This window comes from Acyrthosiphon pisum, chromosome X (genome assembly GCF_005508785.2).
Source record: "Acyrthosiphon pisum isolate AL4f chromosome X, pea_aphid_22Mar2018_4r6ur, whole genome shotgun sequence".
In the NCBI taxonomy this organism is placed as follows: domain Eukaryota; kingdom Metazoa; phylum Arthropoda; class Insecta; order Hemiptera; family Aphididae; genus Acyrthosiphon; species Acyrthosiphon pisum.
Genome location: NC_042493.1, coordinates 51,506,221 through 51,532,329, shown reverse-complemented (window position 1 = coordinate 51,532,329; position 26,109 = coordinate 51,506,221). Strand labels below are relative to the sequence as shown.

Sequence of the window (26,109 nt, the reverse complement as noted above, 5' to 3'; positions counted from 1 at the left end):
TACCGGGACAATGGTCTAGTTGCCAGAAGAATCCAGCTAATAATATTTTGATTCCAATTCAGAAAATGTCAACTCTAAGGGCCTTCGGCTATATAAGCACAGAATATTATAATGATATAAGGTGACGCGCTATTATTTATTTTTATTTGTTTATGATAAACACGAATTATGATATGATAACACTTGTGGTTTTCCGAATATATAGCCACGTTGATCGATGGTTTTCTTTTTGTTCGACGAAAATGTTGCTGGCGCGCATTTTAGTCGATTGGCCTGATTTAAGTCACTCCATTGTCAGCAGCGATTGAGTACGAAAAAAATATATTTAAAACACATTATAACTCGATTAAAGTGAATTGAAATTAAAATCAAAAATTAAAATCGTTTAGTTATCATTGTATCCGGTGAAAGATATCTCCTCATTTCTTTTGTTCCGATTATTTTCCAATCGCTTATGCGTTTCATAACTCACGAGATGTCTTGTAAACGAAAAATTAGAAGACCCCTTTTTTCGTTCATCGTCTTCATCGTCTTTTTTCAAACTTAAATTTACAATAATCAATAATCACTATCCGAATATTGTTTGAAATCGATTTGGCATCACAAGTAAGTCGTAAGTATATTTATAAAAAATGAACTTTACTGTTACAATTGGTAATCAATAACCTTTTAACAGACTGTATATTGGTTCAAGATAAAACACTAAACGTCAAAAATACCTGCATCACACTTCTCAAGCATAAAAATGTTGAGCTGTAATACATACCTCAGGAATATTTTTAGTTTCTGTATTTCAAACATATTTTTATGCGATCGAAATTGCAATAAATTACAAAAATATATGTAAAATAATTGTAATTCAAATTGTATATTCATGATTTGCGAGTTCCAAAGAAAATATTATTATTTTCAACTTGTCAGCGCTCTTCATAAAAGTACTTTTTCTGACTTAAATTAATAGGTACAACTTTTTTTACTGTTTGTCCAATCATAAACAAACATTCAACTTTTAATCTATACTTAATGTTTTATTTCTATCAAGATAAGTTTTAACTTGGCCATTTCAACGGCAGTTAAAGTGATTTTATTTACCTTATATTTTAAAACCTACATACTTTACTATATAGAGGAATAGAGGATATTATTATTTTATAGTTTAATCGTTTTCTTTTTTTGTGAATACATATTTACATTGTAAATGTATTACACTCAAAACGAAATAATTATTTTAATTACTATAATCATGAGTTTCAAACATTTTTCCTAGACGGTTTTCATTTAAAAATGTATTGATTCATCGCAATGCCCATATGATAATAATATAGACCGTTTGCTATTTAACTTAATGAGATAAAAATATGAGAAAATTATAAAATGAAAATGAATCCGTCCGTTTGGATATTTCGGTCTTTCTGAAAAAATGTGCGTGACGTAATTAATCTTTAAATAATAATAATAAAAAAATTTAATAAAAAGGCTTACTGTTCCAGAGGGGGGGGGGTGGGGGTGGTGCAGCGGCTGCATGTCCCGTGACAGAATTCTGGCCGTGACGTTTCGTCGTCGCCATCGTCCTTATAAGCCTCAACGACCATATTATACAGTTTTTATTCAAGAATCAAATAATATTATTATCGTACGTCTAGAAAGCATTGTTGTGGTGCCAAATTAACATCCGTCGTATGACTCGTTGACGCGAAGTCAAAACGCATTGCTCGATCGCTGCTGTCGCAGAAGACGACGAACAGGGCAATTATTTTCGTGGTTTTATTTCAATGAAAAACCAATGAGGTGTTATACACGTGACGGGGTGCGGTTTTTAATAAATATTTATGGTTTCGAAAAATTGTACTTAAACGTCTCAAACTGTCAATGGTATTGCGGTGCTCCCATAAAAAGTGAACAGTGTATACCTACACCAAGGATTGTATTAAAATGTTATAATAAAAGTGTGATGTACCTATACTTAATATTCTACACGGAAAAATCAAAAAATAATACGCCTATCATTATTATGATTTTTTTTTTTTTTTAATTTAAATAGAAAGCTATATTATATTGTTTTTTGGTAAATACTGTTGACAAAATGAATTCAAATTAATTATAAACTACACTCTCGAACGATTGTATACTTGTACACGTATAACCTACACATTTAAAAGTGATCACGGTAGAAATATTTTGTCATCCACAAATTTTGGTACACAATTTTTCGTAAACCATTGGCTAATATTTAGTTCTCAGCATATTTTAAGGTGTAAGCTAAAATAAAAATCTATATTTATTAACAATAGGTATTACATAAAACATATAATATTTTAGTAATATTATGTACATTTTTTTTTGGAGGTAAAAAATATAATAGGTACATATTATAATATATACTTGTGTATTATAATATATAGCAAAGAATTAATTTTACTGGAGACAGCAATCGGGATCCGATTTTAAAAGGAGAGGAACGATCGCCAAAATGTATCCTCCGCAAACACTATAATATAATATTATTACAGCAGAACGTTAGTGACTGGTTAGATATTTCTAAATCAGAAACTTAAGAAGATATTGGAGAGATCTGTGATCAAGTAGTTATCGTTGAAACACTGTTCTACGTTGTATTATGTACAGTATAATACACGCGTTTAAAGAGACAGATATTTTATTTTTTTTCAACAATGGCGATATAATAATAAATCTATGGTATTCCATTGAACTTTAATATAATATCCAAGCACTGAAAACCGAGTATTGTCAAATATTGTTATTCCTCTATTCAACACGTCTCTGGTTTCCGACGGATCAGTATTTTATTGTTTAATTAAGAAAATTAAATTATTACTATCTGAATATTTTGTATGACTTTTCGCGGCGTATTCAACTCCGGTGACATATTTTTTTTGCCCCGCATAACGGCAACAACAAACTTAATGAGCGTGTACATTATGTATGAAGGTATTATATTACTATACTTCTTTAAAAGAACTAATGAGGTCCATTGATTTTTATCGAGAATTGGTCTTCTTGTTCTCAAAAACACATAAATACCTTTCTTACGTTTGGCTGGAAAATAACACCGATGGTTTATTTTTAAGTCAACTTCAAAGTACGATGGTAATACGAACGAATGATTTTTAATAAATAATTAAATGTTCTTAAGATTGTTTATAAGCCATTAAAACTATTAAAATACTTCAAAGTGTTTAACTAATAATAATTTTAATGGTATGAATTTTAAAATACGTTTGTGCACCGATCACTTTGGAATAACATTATTTGTCAAGTAAGATTAAAATTTATCATAATACTTGAAATATATTCTATTAGTTCATGTTTAAAAAAATATAAACAATAATAATAATTAGCTTTTGTCTTGCTGTTTTATTTTTTCTCGTTCTCTTGTTACTTTTAGAATTTATAAAACGAACGTCGTACACAACTTTTAAATTTATTTTACGCTATTTTAAAAGTTGAGTATATTTTACGAAATCATAGAAAACTTATTTTCTTGAGATGAAACCATTGAACTATACGCAACTTTTCCATAAAAAAATGTTTGACATTGGAATTCCGACATTAAATTTCAGTTAGTATTCATCATATAATAATATAGGTACATTTCACAACAATAGAAAATGCACTTGATTTGTGTATAAAAAATCATTTATCGTAATAAACAAATCAGAATAATATGACAAACAGAGAAAAGTGACTGAAATCGATTATCCGATATTTTTACTCTTCGTACGAACTTTAAAAAAATCAATTATAGTGTAATCAACAGGAAGTCTATTTTTGTTGAATTTTTTCCGTACAGAAGAATATTTAAAATATTTTCTTTAAGCAATGACACATGAAATTCAAATCACCATAATTTCAATGCAATTGTGTATTTTATGGTGTGCCGAGTGAAATAATTTAAACTTTTTGAATGGTAAACCAAAATAGTTTTATTACCTACCTACCTACCGTTTATTTTCAATCATATAAAATAACCGTTTAATTTAATAAATTATGCGTTAACACTAACAAATAAAGTTCAGAATGGTCAACATGTCATTCCGATTAAAGGCTCCACCACTTTCGTCCTCTAAGGCCTCGACAAAATTGATCTCATTTACAAATTGAACATTATGCTGAACAATTATAATTTTCATAAAATAATGGTTATTTTATTTGCTTAATATTATACAAACTCATTTTATGTATCTATCGCGTTTAATCTACAAAACTTTGGGACGAGTGATGTACCGTTTTCGATGTTGGTACCAAACCGGTTTAGGTTGCAGAACTACCAGGAATTCTATACCGCGACAACACACGTTTTATAATAATATCGAGTTTACAGATCAGTAGAACACCTTCGTGTGACAACAATAATAATTATTTTTAATAATATAATATAACACACGAATGCGGACATAAAACGACTCTGGTGCATATAATATTATGTTTTTCTAACGTTGTAATGTATGCCTGCTGCGTGGTACCTACACGAACGAACGCTTTATTTATTTTCATTCGTTGACCAAATGAGCCCGGGGTCTATATCCGTGGTACCAGTTACCGCGTTCGGTATGTAGTTTTATAATTAATCGACAGCGATGGTGTGTCTCCGCAGATACGTCTAGGTTCAGTGTATCTATAATATAACGACGAAGGTATAAAGGTAGTTGGGGAACATACACTTGTACACTCATCCAACGTTTTTCTGAAAATTATATTATTTAAGAGTATTTATTAAAAACCATAAGGAGGATTGTGATTTTATGTTTTCTATGCTTACCGCCATATAATATATTATGGTCAAGATGTTTGTCGTTTGAATAAGTATAATATTTAGTACTGTTCTGGTGTCTTGAAATTCCGTATAAATATCAAACTCATACTACCGAAAAAAGGTCAAACATTACAATTATTATCCCTTGTGGCAAACGGCCAATACGCATCAGTTGCAAGACACTTGTACACAAAATATCGAATTTCCTAAGTACTTATTTCTCGGCACTAGAAAATAAAATGCCACAGTGGAATATTTTTGATTATATTTATTTACATGCCCGATTCGCAAGTAGAAAATATTCGTGCGCATACATATAAGGTCGATGGCGTACAAGGGAGGAAGTCTAATGGGCTGAACCCCTCCACCCTTATTTCTACTATTTTTTTTTATATATTTATTAAGTTTCAACAGTAGACAACTACTAAGCAAGTGCCAAGGACCTACAATGTTCATATTATACGTCTTAACGGATTAGGCATTATAGCCAACATAAATTTGAAAAAAAAACAAATGACAGAAGATGAAGCTTACAAACACTTTCAAATATGTAGGTACTTCACCTGAATTTCTGAAATTAGACTCGAAAAAATAAAAATAAAATCGTATTTTATTGCTCATTATTCGTACGATGTTAATTTTTTTAAAAATATATTTTTGTGTCTATTTTTTGTTTCGTATCCGTAAGAACTAAGAAAGTACCGGCATTATTTTTCAAACCTAATCTTGTGAGTTGTGACAACTGTGAGTAATTCTAACTGTTGAGAAAATCCTGCGTAAACAACTGCATATTATATGGTTCACCAATCGTTTTGAGAATTAGATACGTTTTAAACTTAATATAGATACTTTGTTTGATTTTATCGATAGATATACACACTGTGTAAAGAATAGACGGAAATTCGAATATAATACAGGATTTTTGTAACGCTTTTATTTTGACACTGAGTAAAACCTATAGGTAAAACTACACCGTTCGGGATTTTTCCTTGAGCCCTTTTTTCCTTTTTCCGTATACCCTCGTAAAGTTACTACTCGGTTATTAATGCATCCATTTCACACAGCTCTGAACGTAACTACGTTATACGTAGGTATAAGTTTGGAAAACTCGATATTATATGGTATATGAAATTATCCAGAAAAATGTTCATACAGCGCTGTCCTGTTTCTGCTGTACCACAATACGGTCAAACCTCCTTATAATGGAAAACAACAATGGTCCCGAATAACCTATATCCCGTATATTTTAGTCTCCTTATAACTGAAAAACTTCTTTATTACGGACAATTAGTTGGTACCGAACGATTCCGTTGTAAGGAGGCTCTACTGTATTTCCAATTTCCACGAAGATATATACTCCACTCGATAGTCGACTATTACGTCGAGCTGAGCGCAGTGCAACGAGGTCTCCCAGTTATGTTTGACATAATGTAAATACAAATGTAACTTACGAATTGTATTCAGTAAAAATAAAATCTGTTAAATGATACAATATCGAATATATTAAAACATGAAGAAAATTTATATTATATGCTTTTTAAAATAAAAAACATTTCTCAATTTAAACGTCCAAAAGTAGAACAAATTCAAAATAACATCTCTCTATTTTGTATCTTCCTCCATTATTTTATATGATCAATATTTATTATTTCCAAAAGACTTCATCATTTCTGTGTGTTCTGACCAGCAATTACATTTTTTCATGGAAAGAGTTATGGTCGTCAAAAACCATACTATTATGAGCTTTGACAAATTTATTCGATTTCGAATAGTTATATATTGGCTTTCCGCGTAATAACGTACAATCTGATGTTTTTGAAAAATAAATGCATTTATTCCGGTTCAAAGTATTACCAAATCAACTCCAATTTCATTACCGTTAGACACGCGTTATCCGTTAAAACACGTCCATTTTTCAACAATTTTATTATAAACGATAATTATTGGTCCCCAAAAACCACTCTTTCACACTCACTCAATATCTCACCCTTATACTCACGATTTTCAAAACTATTGTTTTGTATTTTAATTAAAGGATAAAAACTTATTTGACCTGTTTACCGCCCCGTCTTTGTATTTTATCCTAATTCGTGGAGTTTTAATTACGCGTTCACCCATGTCGTATAAGAATTAAGATTATTTTTAGTTGAGCAACAACTTTCTTTAATCCATACCATGAATGCCAGACAGGTTTAAAATACACATTATAATGCGGCAGTTAGTATAATTTTATAATTAGTTTAAAATGTAAATTTATTAAATCTAAAATTTAAAATTTAGTTATGTAAAACATTCATTAATGGTAAAAGAAGGTGAATTTAAATCATTTGATAATTGTAAAATGTACCAACTTTTACTTGACTTAAAATTTAGCCAGTAAAATCATGATTTATATATTTTTTATAGAAATTATGTATAAATTATGAAATGATGCTAACACATTATAGTTTAATTATATTATGGTTCTTAGGTAGTGGATAATATTTTGAACTTCGGCGTACTAATTATTATTCAATTGTATTAAGTGTTAAGTGTTCATATTAATAGCATATATAGGCATGATAATTCATCATAATGTATTAACGTTCTATTTAATTTATAAATAAGACTTTAATAATTTTAATTAAGATTTGACTAACTCCTTTAACTAAAATAGGTTACGTTTACATCTTTTTTATATATAAATAAAGTCAATTCTACTTTCCTTTTCAACGAACTTTTCTGTTACTTTACTGTAAAATTCAGGGCTCATTTTTGAATCTTACAAAACTTTTTTCAATCGATAATATTCCAAGAGAAGATCTTGACCTTGAGTAGACCTACAATATGTTTTTATTCTTTTGATGGCTGCAAATGTTTTTTCCACTGATGCTGTTGTACTTGAAATAGTTGCAATTAATTTAGCTAGTTTATATACTTATTTCAGACCTAAGTCTGGTTTATATTTTAAATTCATGTATTTGATTATTTCGAAAATTGTTTTATCTTTAAATTCTGCTGAACTGTACAAAACATGTACCCAACTCGTTTTTTAACCAGCAAATATCAAAGAAACTTCGGTACTGCTTCTCTAAACACTTAAGTTCTTTAACAGGAAATACTTTATTATGTTTTTGATACAACTCAGAATTAAGTAATGAAAAAAACTCCAACTTTTCCATTTATTTAGATCTACTCTTAATTTGATTCAAAATATTGTTTAATATTTCATAAATAAACGTCTATAATTTAAGTTATATAGTACTAAACACTACACAATTTTAAAAAATAGCACAACAATAATAACAATACAAAACGAAGTACAATTGTCATATACTGGTACACATAAAATATATTACAAAATTCATTGACAAAGTGCAACCGACTGAGCATGCCCTGGGTGGTTAGTATCGTGGTTAAAGGTCTCGAAATAACCGATATTTCACAGAGAAAATAAGCGTCGTATAATATAACTTGAGCACACAGCTTCGCATACTCTGTCAGTAAATATTACGATAAAGATAAACACAGATATGTATAACAATTTATTTTTTAAAGGTATACATTTTCATGTCATGTCTCTGATCAGTCTGGAGGGGGCGAAACCTCCCCTAGTCCCCTCAAATTACGTATATTGCCTCCCAGTTAATAATATTGATTTCTAGTTGTACCTATTATTTGTCGCTACTGATATTTAAAAAATATGTAAGCTGTTTCAAAAATATATTTTTTTATACATTTCTAATATATTATGTGATTTTGTATTATCATATTAATATACTGAATTGTACTACAAACGTACATTATGTACTTTGTATACCATATTATTATTCATACACGGATTATAGAGTCTAGAGGGAAAGTTTCGGTTGATAAAATTAACATATTAATCTATTGGAATTAAAACATAAGTAAATAATATTCCTATCATAGTAAAACATATTATAATACGACATTCCGTGGAATGTTATTGTTGTTAACAATAGTTTGGGATTAGGTACCTATCTGTAAACATGGTTTTGAAACTAATAATCTCTAAAAGTTTAATCTCAAACATCAACTCTGATCTCACGAATCGAATATTCTCGAAATGTGATAAACACAACCACAATCAATATAGTTAGTATAATATTATTATCATTTTGAAATGTCACCTGTGTGATTTATTAAATAATTTGCATCAAATATCAGACGGAAATATAATTCATTATTTTGTCTTGGCGATTAGATTGTAGAAATCACAACGGGTGGGGACTCTGTTTGTGTTTGTTATGCTTTTTGATCCATAATCACTCGACCAGCCGTTAAAAGTGCACTTTACAGACAACTTTGTTGAGTCTGATACATAGGTACTTGGCGATAACTTCAATCACTGTCTCGGACCTCAATGTTTCTCGTGCAAGTAGTATATTAATATATTTAGACAAATATTTATATGTAATAATTAATTATCTATGTTAAGTGTAATTTTCATTAGTGTGATCAAGCATGAATAATTTCTACTTGGTCATTTAAAATAATATTCTGCTTTTTATTAATGTAACTTTATATTATATTTATCAAACTTTTTTTTGTTCACTTTAAAATACGTACTACCTACCTACAGATTTTATTAATTTGTATTGTGGTATCTATAAGACATTTCAAATCGTCATGAATACTATATTCGTTTTGCGCGTCGTCAATTAGTGCACAAATAAACCATTGGTCACCGATGTCATTATCAATGAACGAATATGGCATTGAGAATTAAAAGTTCAGGCTAATGATAATATACATTTTTCATCAAAAACATACTGAACGTGCTCATAATATTATACGAATTTCTGTGGCCAAAGTCTATCATGAGTATTAATAGTGTTGTGAGCTCAAAGATTTTTTTTTTTATTATAGTAAATAATAATTTATCGAATTATGATGAAAATCTAACATTATATTCAAAGATATTGTTTTTAAGCGTCACAATTTATATTATTTTTAATGATACATGTGGGTTATTTTAATTTTTTATCAACCATTTACTAAAAATTAACCTGTACATACTAAATTATAGCCAAATCTAAAATAATATGTTATTATTTACCACATCATAATGCAAGGCATTGTATACCGTGGATATTATTATTATTTATTACCTATAATAAAAATCATCGTCCTGAACGATATATTTTTAAGCTCGTCACTATAATAAATCATTGACACTTTCCTAATATATTATTTTTATTATTATCATTCGCAGTAGGTAGGTACCGCGATATAACACGTTCCGTTGTAATATAAAATTAACGTTAAAAGGTTTTCGTGAGCGAATATCTACGGAATTTATCTCGTTCCAAATCAAAGGACTGATTATCTGTTATTCGATATGGTGTAATTTAAATTTTTTCTAATAATATAGTCAACAACACATCTGATGGTAAGACTATTTTTTCACCAGTAACACGAGTACATTATCATTACGAAAATAATCACAAACTACGTTGCAATATACATAATAATATATACTTCGGTCGAATATATATACGTCGTAGTTTAATGCGGCCCTATATAGTGTAATAACGATTTCTGAATAAAACGGACCTCTAAATAACGAACTTCCGATCGAAACGCGTATTTAGATTAAAAGCTAACAGCTGCCCAGTTACTAAACAGGAAGGCAGAGCAATAAGTCAAAACGAAATGGAAACCGTCACGCGATTTCGATTATAATTAGGTACCTACGATGAATAAATTCAAACAGAATAATAAATCTTCGTCGATGGGTCTACCAATAACACTGAAAATGAATAAAACCTGACCAGCTTTGGCACCGAGCTATATATATTGTGTAAAAAGTGGTATCTCGCGTCATAAAGATGTCAAATTGTATAACGTTAGTGTTATACAATAAAATATGTTTACCGATACTTTTGGCTCTATAATTTATTCTACTTACTGTAAAAATGTTTAGTTGGTTTAAGAGAAGTCGAATATCTTAGGTATTGCTACCCACACAGCATTTGGAAAATGATAATATTTTGTGAATATTTTGAAGTGCTTGAATAATGAATATTTGACTAATAATATTGAATAAATATTTTGTTCTCATAAAATAATAAAATATTGCACAAAAATGTTGACTTAATATTTTTATAATGTTTCCATAAAAATGTTTTTTAAAAAAAAATATGGTTAAAATGTTTTGTTAATATTTTTGACAAAATATTTTTCAAAAGTGAACTTCTTGGCCGAAAAATATAAATAAAATATTTCCTTATTATTTACGCAACTTTTTCAAATATTTTGACAACTATATTGTTTTCCTGAAAATATTAATACCATAGTTGGGAAATATTAAAATGCTATGTGGGTATATGGACAGTTTTGAGAAATTTCACAAAGTCACCAAACTCTATAAATATCTTTGCCTTTCACACTTCGCCATCATTAAAAATATATATATTGAAAAAAACACACAATCTACTTAACTATTAATTTGTAGATAATATGAATAAAAAAAAAACAATTTTTTATACATGTTTTTTTCTTATATTATAGTTCCAATTATTCGTGTTTACTATCATTTATTATAATCAATGTGAAAAAAGTGTCAAAATTCGTGTACCTACTGAAGATAAACATTTAACGTAGATAAATCACAGATATAAATAATTCATTGTTATCTGAGGTCAATGCAAGAGGTGTTGGTGTCGAGAAAAACATTTTTTTATGCGTACTTAGGTACAAGTATTATCTACAAACCACTATCAACAGTTAGATTGTATTTTTAAATAAATTATCAAGATCGGGTCCTAACTATTGACAATATTATCGCCTTTACTAGTTTATTACCATTTTAATAGCTTGCATTTTTTTTTAACGAAAAAATAAAATATTAAATTAGGCACACTAAGGAACACACGCAATGTGCCCGTAAACAACCGGTTGGGACACCATAATATCGTCAAATTAATGTAATAATAAATTATTCATATTGTACGATATTACGATTAAATCAATTATTAAAATATAGTTGACTGGTATATTTGGATTGAACATTCGTGAGCATTATATATAATATTTAATTCATTTCGACCACATAACAATATTACTACACAGATCTCTATTAAGGCTTCCACGCTGTCATGGAGCCAGAGAGTAGGAAATTGTACGAAAAGACATCACACTAAAAAAGTATATTATAAAAACGTAGACTCTTCTTTGACAATTGAGATATGTACTTAATATACACAATGATTCACTAAAAATAGCTAATTATTCATCTCAAAGGTAATGAATGTATTACAATTCTAATTTTTGGAGTGTTTAGTGTTATATACTTAAGAACAATAATATTAACAAATACTTAATCGTACAAAAATGTACCATTGTACAGTTTAAGTAACGTCCCATGGTCAACCCAAATCCATTTTTTCAAATGAAAATCACGCTCTTGTCCAATAAAGTGTTAATTATATGACTTTTTGAAAATTTTGATGTATCTAGATCGAAATTTAAACGAATATTTTATGAGTTATTTAACTTTGAGTAGGTACTAAGGATAATAATTATAGGTCCATGATATACCTAATAGATGTACACTGGGCCAGATTGGGGTCTAGAAATCTACCGAGCAATGTAATTTTACCGACACATTTAACATGAAAGTGGTCCATATACAGCGGTCCATGTATCATAATAATTTAGCGGCCCAATACGCTTAGCGCGGTAGGTCGCCGTTCCAATCCAATTATATAAGATATTATGGTGATTTGAAAATTATGGTAATTACCATTTATTACTTATCTGTTAATATTTTATAATTTGTATATTATATTCTCTGAGTGTGAATAAATCAATACATAATATATTTTAAATAGGTAAAATCATTTTTAAGGACCTTAAGACCTTAATCCTTAGAATATAACTTTTAATAATTCGTGTACTTAAAAATTCGAAAATTCAGATTTTAAATATATTTTGATATTTTATATTTAATATATTCATCTTTAAAAAGGATATGTGAGTATGGTCGCTGAATAACACTTTATACCTAAGGCAATGGTTTAAATTGTCAATCGTCGTCTTCGAACAAAACTGTTTTGCCGCCGCCTGTGTTGAGTGTTAGGCGGCGGCAAAACAGGTATATTCGGTATATTCGTAAACGAAGTATTCACCCGTGCGAAGTTTTCCTATAACCACGAGCATGGCGTGGTGCGAGGTTGAGGGTAAATCATCCAGTGGGTTAGGTATGAGTACAATATAATAGTATTATACAGGGTGATTAACCAAGCACGCTCACCACCGATGTTTTCATTTTATTAATGAATTTATTCAACTAATTTTTGGAATTTATAAATCTACTTAAACATTACATTATAAAATTCTAAGATTTTTTTACTGTCTATGGACAATTATTTTAAAAATGTTTACGCACCTAATTCTAAATGTTAACAAATAGTTTCTCAATTATTAAAATGTTTATACTTATATCTAGTCCTTATAATGGTTTTAAAAAAAAACATATAAAATAAATATTATATTAGATCTAGTATTGATTATTGTACGTCTTGCACTATGTTTACAAATTATAATTGTAGATACAAATATATTAATAAAAAAAAAATCATTTTAAAATCACTATAGCCCCCATATATTCCAAACACATTATCATTAACCTATAAATTATTATATTTAGCATACAAAGTGAAATAGGTAGATTACTCAAAAACTGCCAACTAAGAAATTCGTATCTCCGCATGGTTGTGTCAGCTCCTTAGTTAAGACGAAAAATCTTAGGAATTTTAAAATATGATATTATTTAAGAAATATTATATTCAAAATATTCCAAAAATCAGATCTTTGAAAAATAGCATTATAGATAAAAAAAAAGTTGTGAGCTTACTTAGTGAATCACTCTGTATAAAAAAACGGTATGTATCCTCGTCTAGAGTGTTTATACGTTTGAAACAAACGCGATCATAATATATTATTTTAAACCAGAATGTGTCACCATGTCCGCTCTCGTGAGCACTACTGTACATTATTATACTGATATACCTCGCACTACATTCCTCTGATTACCATTACTCCAAGACTCCAAATATCATATTTGTATAATATAATACTTACACCCAACTTTAATAGTTCGTATTTTAATACAGTAACATAAATTAGAAATGTCTGTGATCTCAATGGGTTTTTGTTTTAAGAAGATCTAAAACGAAATTGTTTAATTTTTTTTTGTTTTAATTTAAAGCAAACTATTGGTCAAAGAAACCTAAGTCAAAGAAAAAAAAAAACGTCATACAATAAATTAAAGAGGAGAAAAAAATAAAAATTTAGACAGCGGAATTTTTACGCAAAACAAATGTTTGACAAAATTAATAACGTTTATTCGTCGGAACTCAGAAATGAATAACTGTAATGACTTGAAATTTTCACCTGATATTTATAGGTATTACTTATAGTATTAGGACATAAAATATTTTGGATCTTTATTTGTGCTATTTATAGGTATTTTAAATTTTTAACTGTTTGTTTTTTTTTAAATGTATATATGATACTATTTTCTTTCAAGATTCCTCGAAATTTTTTCATAATATACCAAATAAAAAATATCAAAAATACAGTGACAGTATTTTTCAATGAGCGTTTAGAATTAAACTCAAAATTCTTACGAAATTCATCAAAATCACCAACATTTGTAAATTTTAATTAATCATAATTTAAAAAGTTAATACAAGAAGCTATATAAGTTTTTCTTGCAAAAATTACCAAAAACCATTTTGCGTGGACTTAAAAAATCTACGTATATTGTTATATTTTATATGCTCAATGATATTTTAGAAACATTTAAATTAATTTCATGCTATTGCTTATTTATACCGTTCAATAGTATTGTTCACTCAAAAGTTAATAACAATAATTTATAACGCATATAATAATATAATATACTATAATTATAATAATTAAATATTTGTACTATAATAAATGAAATGCTTTGACAAAAATTAATTCAAACTACCGTATTATAAATAAAAAAATAAATTACTTACTATAATAATAATAATAATAATTAAATTAACTATAATAATATAATATTAGCTGACAGCCGTCTTCACTGAGAATCGTTTTCGTTTTTTTCAAATTTAACACATTAATGACAGTGGACTTACTCAATGACGAGGTAAAACTGTACATAATGTTGGTTTAAGGCTTGCAAACGTTATAATAACGATATGATTATAACGTATTATATTTGACAAAAAAACGATTGAAATTTGTAAACGTTATTATAATGGAAAGCAATAATCAAAAATAATTAACAAAATATATTTTGTATCATTAAGCAAGACATAATGCAAAACGTAATTTATAGAATATCATTGAACTAAAAATTATACAAAACGAAATATTTTAAAATCTATTTATTTGAAAGGTCTATTGGTTTCGTTGAAACATTTATTTCTTGCAATTAATCTAAGAATCGATTATATTATATTCCGTATCCGAGTCATTACCATTACCATATTAGCCGTATTAGTTATTATTTTTAAACTTAATAGGTATTAACACTATTTTAAATACCTAATGATAAACTCAGATTTTGCATAACGTTTTAATTCTGTATAACGATAAATGCAAAACATGGATAACGTTTCAATTTTTAATTACGATAAACGCAAAAGTTGTGAAACGTTTTAATTGTAAACAACTAAAAACGGAATGTTTTTTTTTTCAAATGCAAGCCCCGGTTCTGATATATACTTTTCTACTACTTAAAACTTTATTTTAGATCACAGTCAATGCAATCTGAATAATCTAAAATTGTTTTTCAACAATCAGAAATAAACACTATCAATTTATTGCCACATGAAACCGAGTATTTGAGATAATTAATTATTAAAATGCAATAATATGTTTTGTTCACATTTATCCAGATCTAGTATAGATAACCACAGTGAATACGTGATTTTATAATCAGTTGAGATATTATTTATCCCCAAAAACAATATCTACATATCAGCGATTTGATTGACAAAAATTTAAAAAATTTAATAATAGTAGGTGTATTCGCATATTATTCAAAACATTTTATTCGTGTGAATAAACAGCAATTGTTTGATAGTTGTAATTCGGAGCGATTCATACACAAAAAATAATTTATCTTCACGACAACGGTGGCAGGAATGCCCCCCTCCCGACTTGTGGGCGTCCTTGATACAATGATTAGCTTCCCAATATCATTAAATATTATTATTTAATAGTAGGTATTTGTTAAATATTTATTTAAAAAAAAAAGTCATCGATGGAGCTCTGACTTCGTTCGACATAACAGTGCAAAACGCCACCAGTACGTAGACACTCGCAAATAACAATAAACGAGTCAGGTCGTCGTTTATTAGTCTGTCGGGGAATATCGCACTTCGAACTTGCAGCCATCACGAAGTTCGCGTCACGTCGCGTTTGGGAACAATAATAATGTAGGCGACCGTAGGGCTGGCTGTCTAAGTACACAAAACGTGTATATGGTTACGTGTTGTGGTATACATAGGTATTTCATATAAACACAATGTGATACCCATTAGGTGCCCGAGAAATGGACTGAAATAAGTCGTCTTCTGTACAATAACGCGATCGTTTTGCGTAGATCGAGTGCGCTTGAACAACGACAACGTAGTGTACTACTCGAAAGTATAAGATATGAATATTTTCATTTTCCCGATGCCGTCAAAATAGTATTCTCAGTATTCGAGAAAAACAACTTATTGACGTGGGAAATTCTCATTATCCCGTGTAATCCAATAATAAGAAGTTTGGTAATAGTTTGGAAATCTTCAAATCGATATTTTTATTTATTTTATTTGTTTATTTGTTTATATTTTTTTTTTTTTTTTGACAAAAAAAAACTCCATTAACGATGTTATTAAATTTCTTGAGATTTTTAAAGTTTGTTGATGTATTTTTTTATGTAAATATCGAAATTCCAAGAATCGATTAATTGTGTACCTACGCTACATAATATTATATAAAAATGTCTCGATATTATAAGTTTAATTTTAATTTTTGTATGAACAAGTATGTTAAATATTATAAGTTTGATTTTAATTTTTATATGAACTTAAGTATGTTAAATATTTATGAGTTTTTATTACAAATTATGGTTGAAGATCTTCGTTAAGGAATGTTTCATAATTAGAATGTACAAAAATTAATTTCAAACTACGTAGTATCCTATATCTAGCTAATAATTATTACTGTTAGTTATTATTTTTTCTTGAAGGGTACTTGAAAACCTAAAATATGCATAGGATTATATTTATATTGCATATATTATAACTCTCTCGAAATTAGTAATTAATTGAATTTGTTTTCAATCAAAATCACGTTTATATTATATTATTATGTTATAAATTAATTGTCTTATACATTAATCTATTATACACCATTAACGTGTCTTCTGATCGAGAATACAACTCCGTAAGGCTTATTAAAATGAAATTGTTAATTTTGTTTTGTGGTTTATATCAATTCAGATCAAATCAGATTGTTTATAATACGTAATATTATATTATATTATATAGTTTACTTTTGGTTTAACCCGTGGGAACGTCCATCGTAAAGTTTCGGAACGTTTACAACAGGAAACGCGTAAATGAGAATGCTTACAAACATAACTGATATTAAAATTTATTTTTTAATACGTAATACCTATAAACAATATTATTTTAATCGATAAAAAAAGGTAAGACCACAAAAGCTAAGTGTCTAAATTTCGAATGACATTATAATATGGCAATGGGACCGATCTAAGTATATAATATAATAACTAGCTAAAATTTGCAAATTATTACATTTATATACCACACTATTAATATTATGACTCTCTCGAATTTAAAACTAACTGTATTTGTTTTTAATCAGAACCACATTTATACACTATATGTTTAACTTGTATATTTTATATAAAACTAGTATACACCGTTAACAAATAGCATGTATTCTGATAGAGATACAAATCCGTATAGCTTTATAAAATGAAAACGTTTATATTATTTTTCGATTGATGTTGTTTATAATATATTATAACATATTTTACTTGTTCGTTGAGCGGTGTTTTATCCTGTCGAAGCATCAACCGTAACGTTTCGGAACGTTTATAACGGGAGACGCGTAAATGTGAATTCTAACAAACATAACTGATATAAAATATACATAACTACGTAATAACTAAAAACAATATTACAGTCGTTGAAAAAAAGTATAATCTGCTGTGCACTGAAGTGTCAAAATTTCGAATGGCATAATAATATGGTGATGATGGGACCATGCTTAACCAGATAACTGGCCAACAACACGACCAATAGGCGTACCTACCTTTTCAGTGTATTGTGTTATAACGTCGTGGTCGTGGTTATTGTTTAAATTACATATATATATATATTTTTTACAAATGCTTCCAAACAAAACTTTATTCGAATCCTGACCATAACTCATCTCATAACTTGCCTCAAACACGCTTCCTGGGAATCCACACTGCAGACGACTCGAACGGAACTGATCATCAGGTGTCACAACTTTGAGACTTCCTTTCATGCCATTAGCAACGATATTCTTGTAAATAAACTTCTTATTGTATTGTATGTTTTGAATGAATTGTAATGTTTTTTAAATAAAGATTTCTTTAAAAAAAAAAAAAACAATAGAATATTATTATATACGAGATACGTCGTGTTTAAACTTTAAACCAAAAATATGAACAGACTAATATTTTGATTGTTATTATATAATTTTTAATATTCTAGCCCTAAACTAGACCCTAGTATTGCTTTGTTAATATTTTCATAAAATATCCATGTATGTGTCTTGTCCCAAATTTAGTGAATGTTATAGGTGTACGTTATTGAAATAGGGGGCTATATTGTATTGGATAATATTTTGTCGGAACGTTTATTGTCGGAATATATTTTCTCAGAACCATATTTATTTGGAAAAATATTTCATTGGAATTTATATTCTTGGAGTGTATTTTCTCGGATCCATATTTGTTTTAAATCGTATTTGATTGGTTTGTTTCGATGTACTAACTCATCTTGGAGGATGTGATGCGCATGCATAACAGAGAAAATCATCACCATCATTGGCATATCCCAGATTGATCGCGGTAACTTATAACGTAAAGAGTTAAGTTAAGAGTCTCAATTAAAAAAAGAAATGTGACAAGCCTATTTTGTGGATCCAAAAACTCACAGTTCAGGAATCAGAATTTCTTCAGCAGTGACAGATTAGTGACTATAGAGCAGTGTTTTGTAATCAACACTGACTTTTAGATTTTGAAAAATCTCATCACGCCCATCGGTTTAAAAAACAACTAATAACCTTATTTTACTGGTTGCGCCAGACATATAGATAGGTATAAGTACCTAGTATAATAGTGTAAAACGTGAATATTTGTATTTTTATACATACTTAAATCGGCTTACGGTCTAGTAACTAATCAGTTTTATACTTTTAAAATCGTTTATGTCAATAAACTACATAAACAATGTATGTTATAGAAATAATGTACTAGATACATTTGGTGTTAAACATTAAATTTGTTATATTACATTATTTTATTGTACTCAGCTATATATTTAATTACAATAATAAGTCGTTAACTATAACACATGATTTAATACAAGGGGACAAAAGAACCACCCCCCCTCTCTCGACCCTTTTTCCGCTATTATCACCCACTTAAGTTAGACACCCTCAACATTAAAAATGCCCACGAGGGAGTGGTAGCAATGGGAATCACTTTTTTAACAATATCGGTTACCGTGGTACATCGTCCGGGATTACGGTTCCCTGGAATAGGCAACGGCGTTTAGACAACACGCGATTAATCCGCCTAATTAGTTGACGCGTTGCACCGTCGCAGACGACCCAAATACTGTCGAAATTTATATTATATTTTGTACATTATACTGTTTGTATAGATGTCTATATTAAATCATTTGATGTTCAGATTGGATAGCACACGTAATTTACTAAGACTACTACATATAAGGTGGGCCAAGTTATTAAACATATATCCTACATGGCATGTATTTACCTATGAACCAAAATCATTAATAATATATTAATTGATAAACTGTTTCTTAGTAGTATTTACTTAATGTTATTACTATTTACTATATTATACTATTTGATTATGTTTATTCACTGAAATTTATGTGACGATAGATAATGTACAACGTAGGTATCTACTATCTACTGTTTAATGGTATCTACCAACTGTTTTATTTTTAGTTATATTTGACTTTACAGTAACTAATTCTGCGTTCGAGGTTCTGGCCTAGACTCGTAGAAAAACGGGAATTAACTTTTGAACACCATTAATCATAGTTGATGATTGTGTTTATAATAATCGCGTGTAATATTTATCAATGACAGTACAATATAAATTATTATAATGATATTATATTATAGAGGAAAACATTTTTAAATAAACGACTTGGACGTCTGTATATTTCATGTTGTAGGTAATTGTACATCGGGGATTAATTCACTGATATCCGAAAAAAATTCTGCTCTCCCCCCCCTACCCACACTGAGCATTATAACGGTACCTATCTACACGTTTTAAATCATTTGTGAACGTTTAATTTACCCAAAAATAATTACAATACGTAAAATGTAAAAACACAAATTTACGCTGTAAAAACCATAAACGTAGTTCGATTATAGCGTATTGTTATTTATTGCCCAATTGGAGTGGAAGAAAATAATGACTTATTTTAACGACCTTAAATTAGCATATAGATATCGATTTTGCTTTTACGCAATATGTAAAATAAGTTTATTGTGTAATGTGCACGTGCTTAATCGAAAAACGAGTACAATATACCTTAAATCAAATTATCAGACTCAATTTATTTGATATTAATATACAGCCTCTTGTATAAATAATATTTAGTGCTTGGCTCGTAAATTACCGGAGAGAAAAATAACATCTTTAAAGTACTTATTATGAACGTATTCTTGAAAACCACCTTATAATATTAAATTGAGCTCAAAAATCACACAAATTGCAACACAATAAAATATATTGAATCCACACGTTCAAAACTACCTACACATATTATTCTCAAATTTTGAAACCAGTCGAGTAGAATAGAGTTACGACGTCATTGTCATACCCACATGACATGTTGTCTCAGTCTTACTTATTTAATATAAAGAGTGAGTAGATTATTATTGAACCTGAAGGTAAGAATATTTTTTAAAGCCCTGCGAAGATTTTTTTGATATTTTTGTATATAGAGGTTATAAGCATTTAAAAATAAACGTACAAAGCATTTTAAATTTTAAAATGTTAATAAATTAAAACATTACAAACAACATTCATGGGGCTTTAGATAATATTGTTACATTAAAAATTTGAATTTAAGAGCAGATAAATTCACAATTGTTTATTAAAATAAAAGAGTTAAGTAGATTATTCTGAACGTAAAATTTGGTAATTCGAGAGTTTGTAAGTCAGAAGCAACACGTGTTAGTACGACGTATTCTCAAGGATATTGATATTGATCTAGATTTGACATCCAGACTTTACGTTCAGACTTGAGTCAATAAATAATCGTATATAGCTAATCAAACAATTTGAGCTTTTGTCATATACAACTCGTATACCAATTATTAATAATAGTTTATCCATAATACAGATAACATAAGGAAAAACTCATAGAACCTTAATGATAATATTGTGTGCACAGCAAAATGCACGGTTTAGACTTATACAATTTGTAAGAAGATTAAATTTTTGCTTTTTTTTTATGCATAATATAATGCTAGTCACACAATAGTTCAACTTCCGTAAAACAGAGTGTAATTGTATATTATTGTGCTCTTATAATTACGTACATGATGTCACAATAAACATCTACAAAAGCAATTTGCAACAACAGCTTAAATAGCATCCGATTAATGCAGTTGATGTATGCACACGATGCGTGTGTGTAATAATAATGCACTGCAGTGGTTTGGAATTTTATGGATTTTCCATATTATAAATAACGTTGTGCCGATGGTATATTTTGCATTTCGTTCTTGCGGTTAATAAAACACAATCATCTCGACCATCGGCAAGACGTGCGGGGGGTGACCCTCCAACCCCTTGGCCAAAGCAGATACACTTATGACAAAGTCCGAATAACATCAGTGCAATAAACCATATATCTACATATTTCAAATTAAACCGCGACAAATATTATAATATGTGATTGAGTCGGCGTTAGTACATGTTATTATTATTTTACGTACATTATTTTTTATCACGTGCAAATTAAACAACCAATAATAATCAGTGACGTATTTTTAGAGGGTAATTTGGTTAAGGAAATTTTAGGGGGAGGATTTGTAGGGAGGTGTATCCTCCCATTGATAGTTTTTATTTTTTAACTCAAATAAAAGTATATAAGTTTAATATAATATACTATTTAACATAATATACCTATATTTTAATATTAACTATCAAGTATTTTTGTAAAATATTTGTAAAAAAAAATCGATTAATAAGTAAAATCCTACTGGCTGTAACAGCGCCGCCGATACTCCGTTACAACCTGTATGACTGTACAGTTTTAAATTTGTAGTACAAAAACTAGATAATTTTAGACTAACAATTAAAATACAAAAATAAACAATAATTATGTATTTTATACAATAATTTAGGTTGTTAGGTATTCTTATTAGTAATTACCAATTATTATAGTAAAAATAAATATTGATGATACTATTATTTTTTAATGAATTTATTTAAGTTTTATTTTTTATTTTGCTATTGGTGATGAGTTATGACTTATGACTGACGATAAAAATATTTTTTGTAAATTGAAAATTAAAATTTATTTCAGATCTAATAAAAATAACCAATATATGATAGTGTGATGAACTAAAAATAATGACAATATAATCGTTGAATAACCCCCACAGTTTCGTATTCATATGTACACTATCCACTTTAACAATTCCAGATTCCTAAATACGCCACTAATACGAAATACAAAATCGCGTCTGAGTATATCATTATTACTATTATTATGCGAACATTAATAATTTCTCGTACACTTGTAAACGGCACTCTCGAAAACAGACATTCACTGGAAACAATAATAATGTATATTATAATATAATATAATCTACCTATTATATTATACTTAGCTCGCGCATCCACACGTCCGCTCCATTTGCTCGAGAAAATTCAAATTTAATAACGATAATAATTTTCGCACCAACGAATTATTATTGCGTTGAATTTTCCGTACGTGGATTTAATCATACCATCATTAGCGTTACGAGCATGCAAATATATGAAAGGATAAAAAAACTTTATTTTTTAATTTTTCATAAGACGTAAAAAACATCGCATTTGTTTGTTTTTTTTATATGACCATTTTATTCTTCAAATTAAAACGACGCTAAATTACGGAAACTGTTTTGACGTTATTTTTTTTAATTTGTTCACAGTTTATTTCTGTAATTTTATACACGCGCATATCGAAGTGTTTCTCCGCGTAAACCCAACGTACTTTAAACCGACTAACAAAGGGTCAAGTTTGTATGATCTGATCATACATAATGTCCTCTCTATGACATAATATACGTAGTTTACACTATCCGTGCCGTTTTTACAGAATATTAAAAGTACCCGCAAGTACGTATAAGTTAGATACAAGCATTTTGATAAAAAGAACATATTTTTTTTATTATGTACAACCGCTTTACACTGCAGACAGACGATTACATTCTCTCATAGAAATATTACTACCCATTAAACCAAGGTATCACAATATACCAAGGTATATACAGACGTAGTCGATGGTCTCCAATGAAGTGAACTGATGTTATAATGACACAGACTCGTTGTATTTATACTATTCATGTGTGAATATAACATTAATATTATTTGCTTCGAGTTTAAAGGAGTTTTATTAATATTACTATAAAGGAGTCTTATCGAATAATTGTATATGAATTCAGGTGATTATATTATTTTGTTCCTAATAACAATATTCGTGAACGCTACGCTTGGAAATAAATAAATTGTAAAGAACACAATTTAGCTATACATGAATAAATTGCAAAGCGTAACCTAAATTATGCATAGTAATTAATAATACACAACCAAACCTAACCAGATAAAAATTATTAATTCTTATGTTATATTGAAATTCAGTAAAAGCAATAAATACTTTAAAACAATTATATTTTATCGTCTCTAAATTGGTTTTATTTTTGATACACGCCAACATAGAATACATTATTGCATAATTAAACATAATATATAATTTAAAAAATATACTAAAAAAATATAAAATAATTAAATAGATACAAGTTAGCTTGTTTAAACAATATAACATGATTCCGAGGAATTGTATTAGTCGGATAGTGGTTTCTGGGTTTGGTACTAGAAATATGAATTAAGAGCATAAATTATAAGAAATGTTGAACTCGTTTAAGTTTTTTTAGCATTCCGAGAGTAGGTGTTTAATTGAAACATTAATGACACAAGAATAGAAGAGTGGTGGTTGATCGCCAATCATATGGTGCTTGTACGTCAAGTTAGAGTGGCCAATTCAGAGTTAATGAATAATAGTTTGGTACGCCTAGTGAGAGTAAAATCATTATTCCATGAGGAGAGGTGGATGACTTATATTTCTTAATTTATTGATTGTGTTATGTTTTCCCATGGTCGCATATTTTTTTAGATCGACGTAGGTTAGTTTTTTACGTCAGAGTGGGTTGTGAATTTGTCAAGTTTCATATTTTATATATATTATTGTATCTAACTATAAATTAGTTTTTGATTCTTTTAAAAACTTGTACAGTACATACTCAAAACTTAAATGTATATATACGAGCAAGTACCTACATTGTATAATAATATAACGGTGACTCCGCAACTTGTTATTCACTTTTTATTCCAGTAGGTATACGTATACCTCTATAAGTTCCACTGTATTTCATATTTAGTTTATGTGGATACGAAAATACCAAGTTAATGTTATTCCTGGCAGTTGTTCCAAGTTGTTCAGTTTTAGAGGATATTTTACGAATTGTATATTCATCGTATATTTTTTTATATTACGATGGAAAAAGGTTTTCAACCTCAAAATTAGTTTCAAAAAAGAATTTTTGATCTAATATTGTGATACATACATTATTATTACAATCATATCAATTAACAATGGTCTATGGCCGTATTGGCATTCAGTTTGGAATACTTCAATGTTTTTTGAAAAAATTATGTAGGATGTATAGAAAACAACAAACTGCAATTATTTTAGTATACTTAATTTATATGTATATATATTTTTTTTTATTTACCTCTTCAAAATTTTATTTACAATCTATACAATACAATAATTAGTAAAACGATAGTATATATTTTGGTACGTTATTAACAGCAGGAGGTACCGTTTATGGGCAAGCACTCAGCAGCGCCACCCGATTTTATATTTTATAATAATATTAAATGCAATACTGAAAATTAACTAGTTTACTTCCGTATAATATTTAAATTGTCTATAGTTCAGTAGTAATGAGAAGACTTAGATGCTCGGACAATTAAACAAGAAATAATATTTATTTTCAATAAATTCTTTTTAAATGTCGTTATTATTCAACGACGATGGTGACGTTTCGTGGGAGCACCGGGCGTCATGTCATTATCGCATATCGGATTTAAAATTAAAATCAAATGATTAGAGATAAAAAATAAATTATTTCATAAGAATAATGCACTCAATATCCGTTTATTACATAGAATTACTGACAGTGGCGTTGATTTGAGCTGCTGGATATCAGGTGCCAAGTGGTGGTATCGATACGTTAGTTATTTGCTTAGGTCACATGGAACTCAGCTGAACTAATGAACGCGTGCAGAGAGGGCTACGATCAAGCTACCAATCTCATTATAATTTAAGTTCAACCTTTATATCTATACACATATTCCGTATTATGTTATTACGTGTTGTTATAGTTCTGATAGTTAAGTCGATTTGTGTTAAAATCAATACGAAATTAATAAAACTAATAAAATCATATAGATTAAAGAGTTTGCTGCCGCTTGCTATCCGTTTCACAATCATGGCTAATTCAAAAATATTTACATTTTTATCGATGTATTTTTTGACATGGATTTAATGTTTTGAATATGTCATGCAAGGTAATGAAATAACAACAACATTTACGGCCTTGGTAACATATTATGTTAGAAATGTTTTTATAATACTTTAACATGCTCAATCTAAAAATATGTAAGTGAGGACGCTTAACATATTATATGCACTTAAGGCAGAAGCGGATCCAAGGGGGGGGGGGGGGGG

At 28.7% G+C, this 26,109-nt stretch overlaps 1 protein-coding gene across 8 annotated transcripts in view; it reads left to right on the top strand.

Moving 5' to 3' along the window:
* Positions 1 to 26,109, top strand: part of LOC100162857 (calcium/calmodulin-dependent 3',5'-cyclic nucleotide phosphodiesterase 1A) — a 424,716-nt gene that overhangs the window by 287,877 nt on the left and 110,730 nt on the right. Inside the window, exon 1 of one of the 8 annotated variants that reach the window (XM_029486982.1) lies at positions 3,259 to 3,277. The exons of the other annotated variants lie outside the window; for them this stretch is intronic. Coding sequence (XP_029342842.1) covers position 3,277 — 1 coding nt within the window. The 5' untranslated portion in view covers positions 3,259 to 3,276. Of the gene's footprint in view, positions 1 to 3,258; positions 3,278 to 26,109 lie in introns of those variants that run through there. 8 annotated transcript variants of the gene reach the window in all.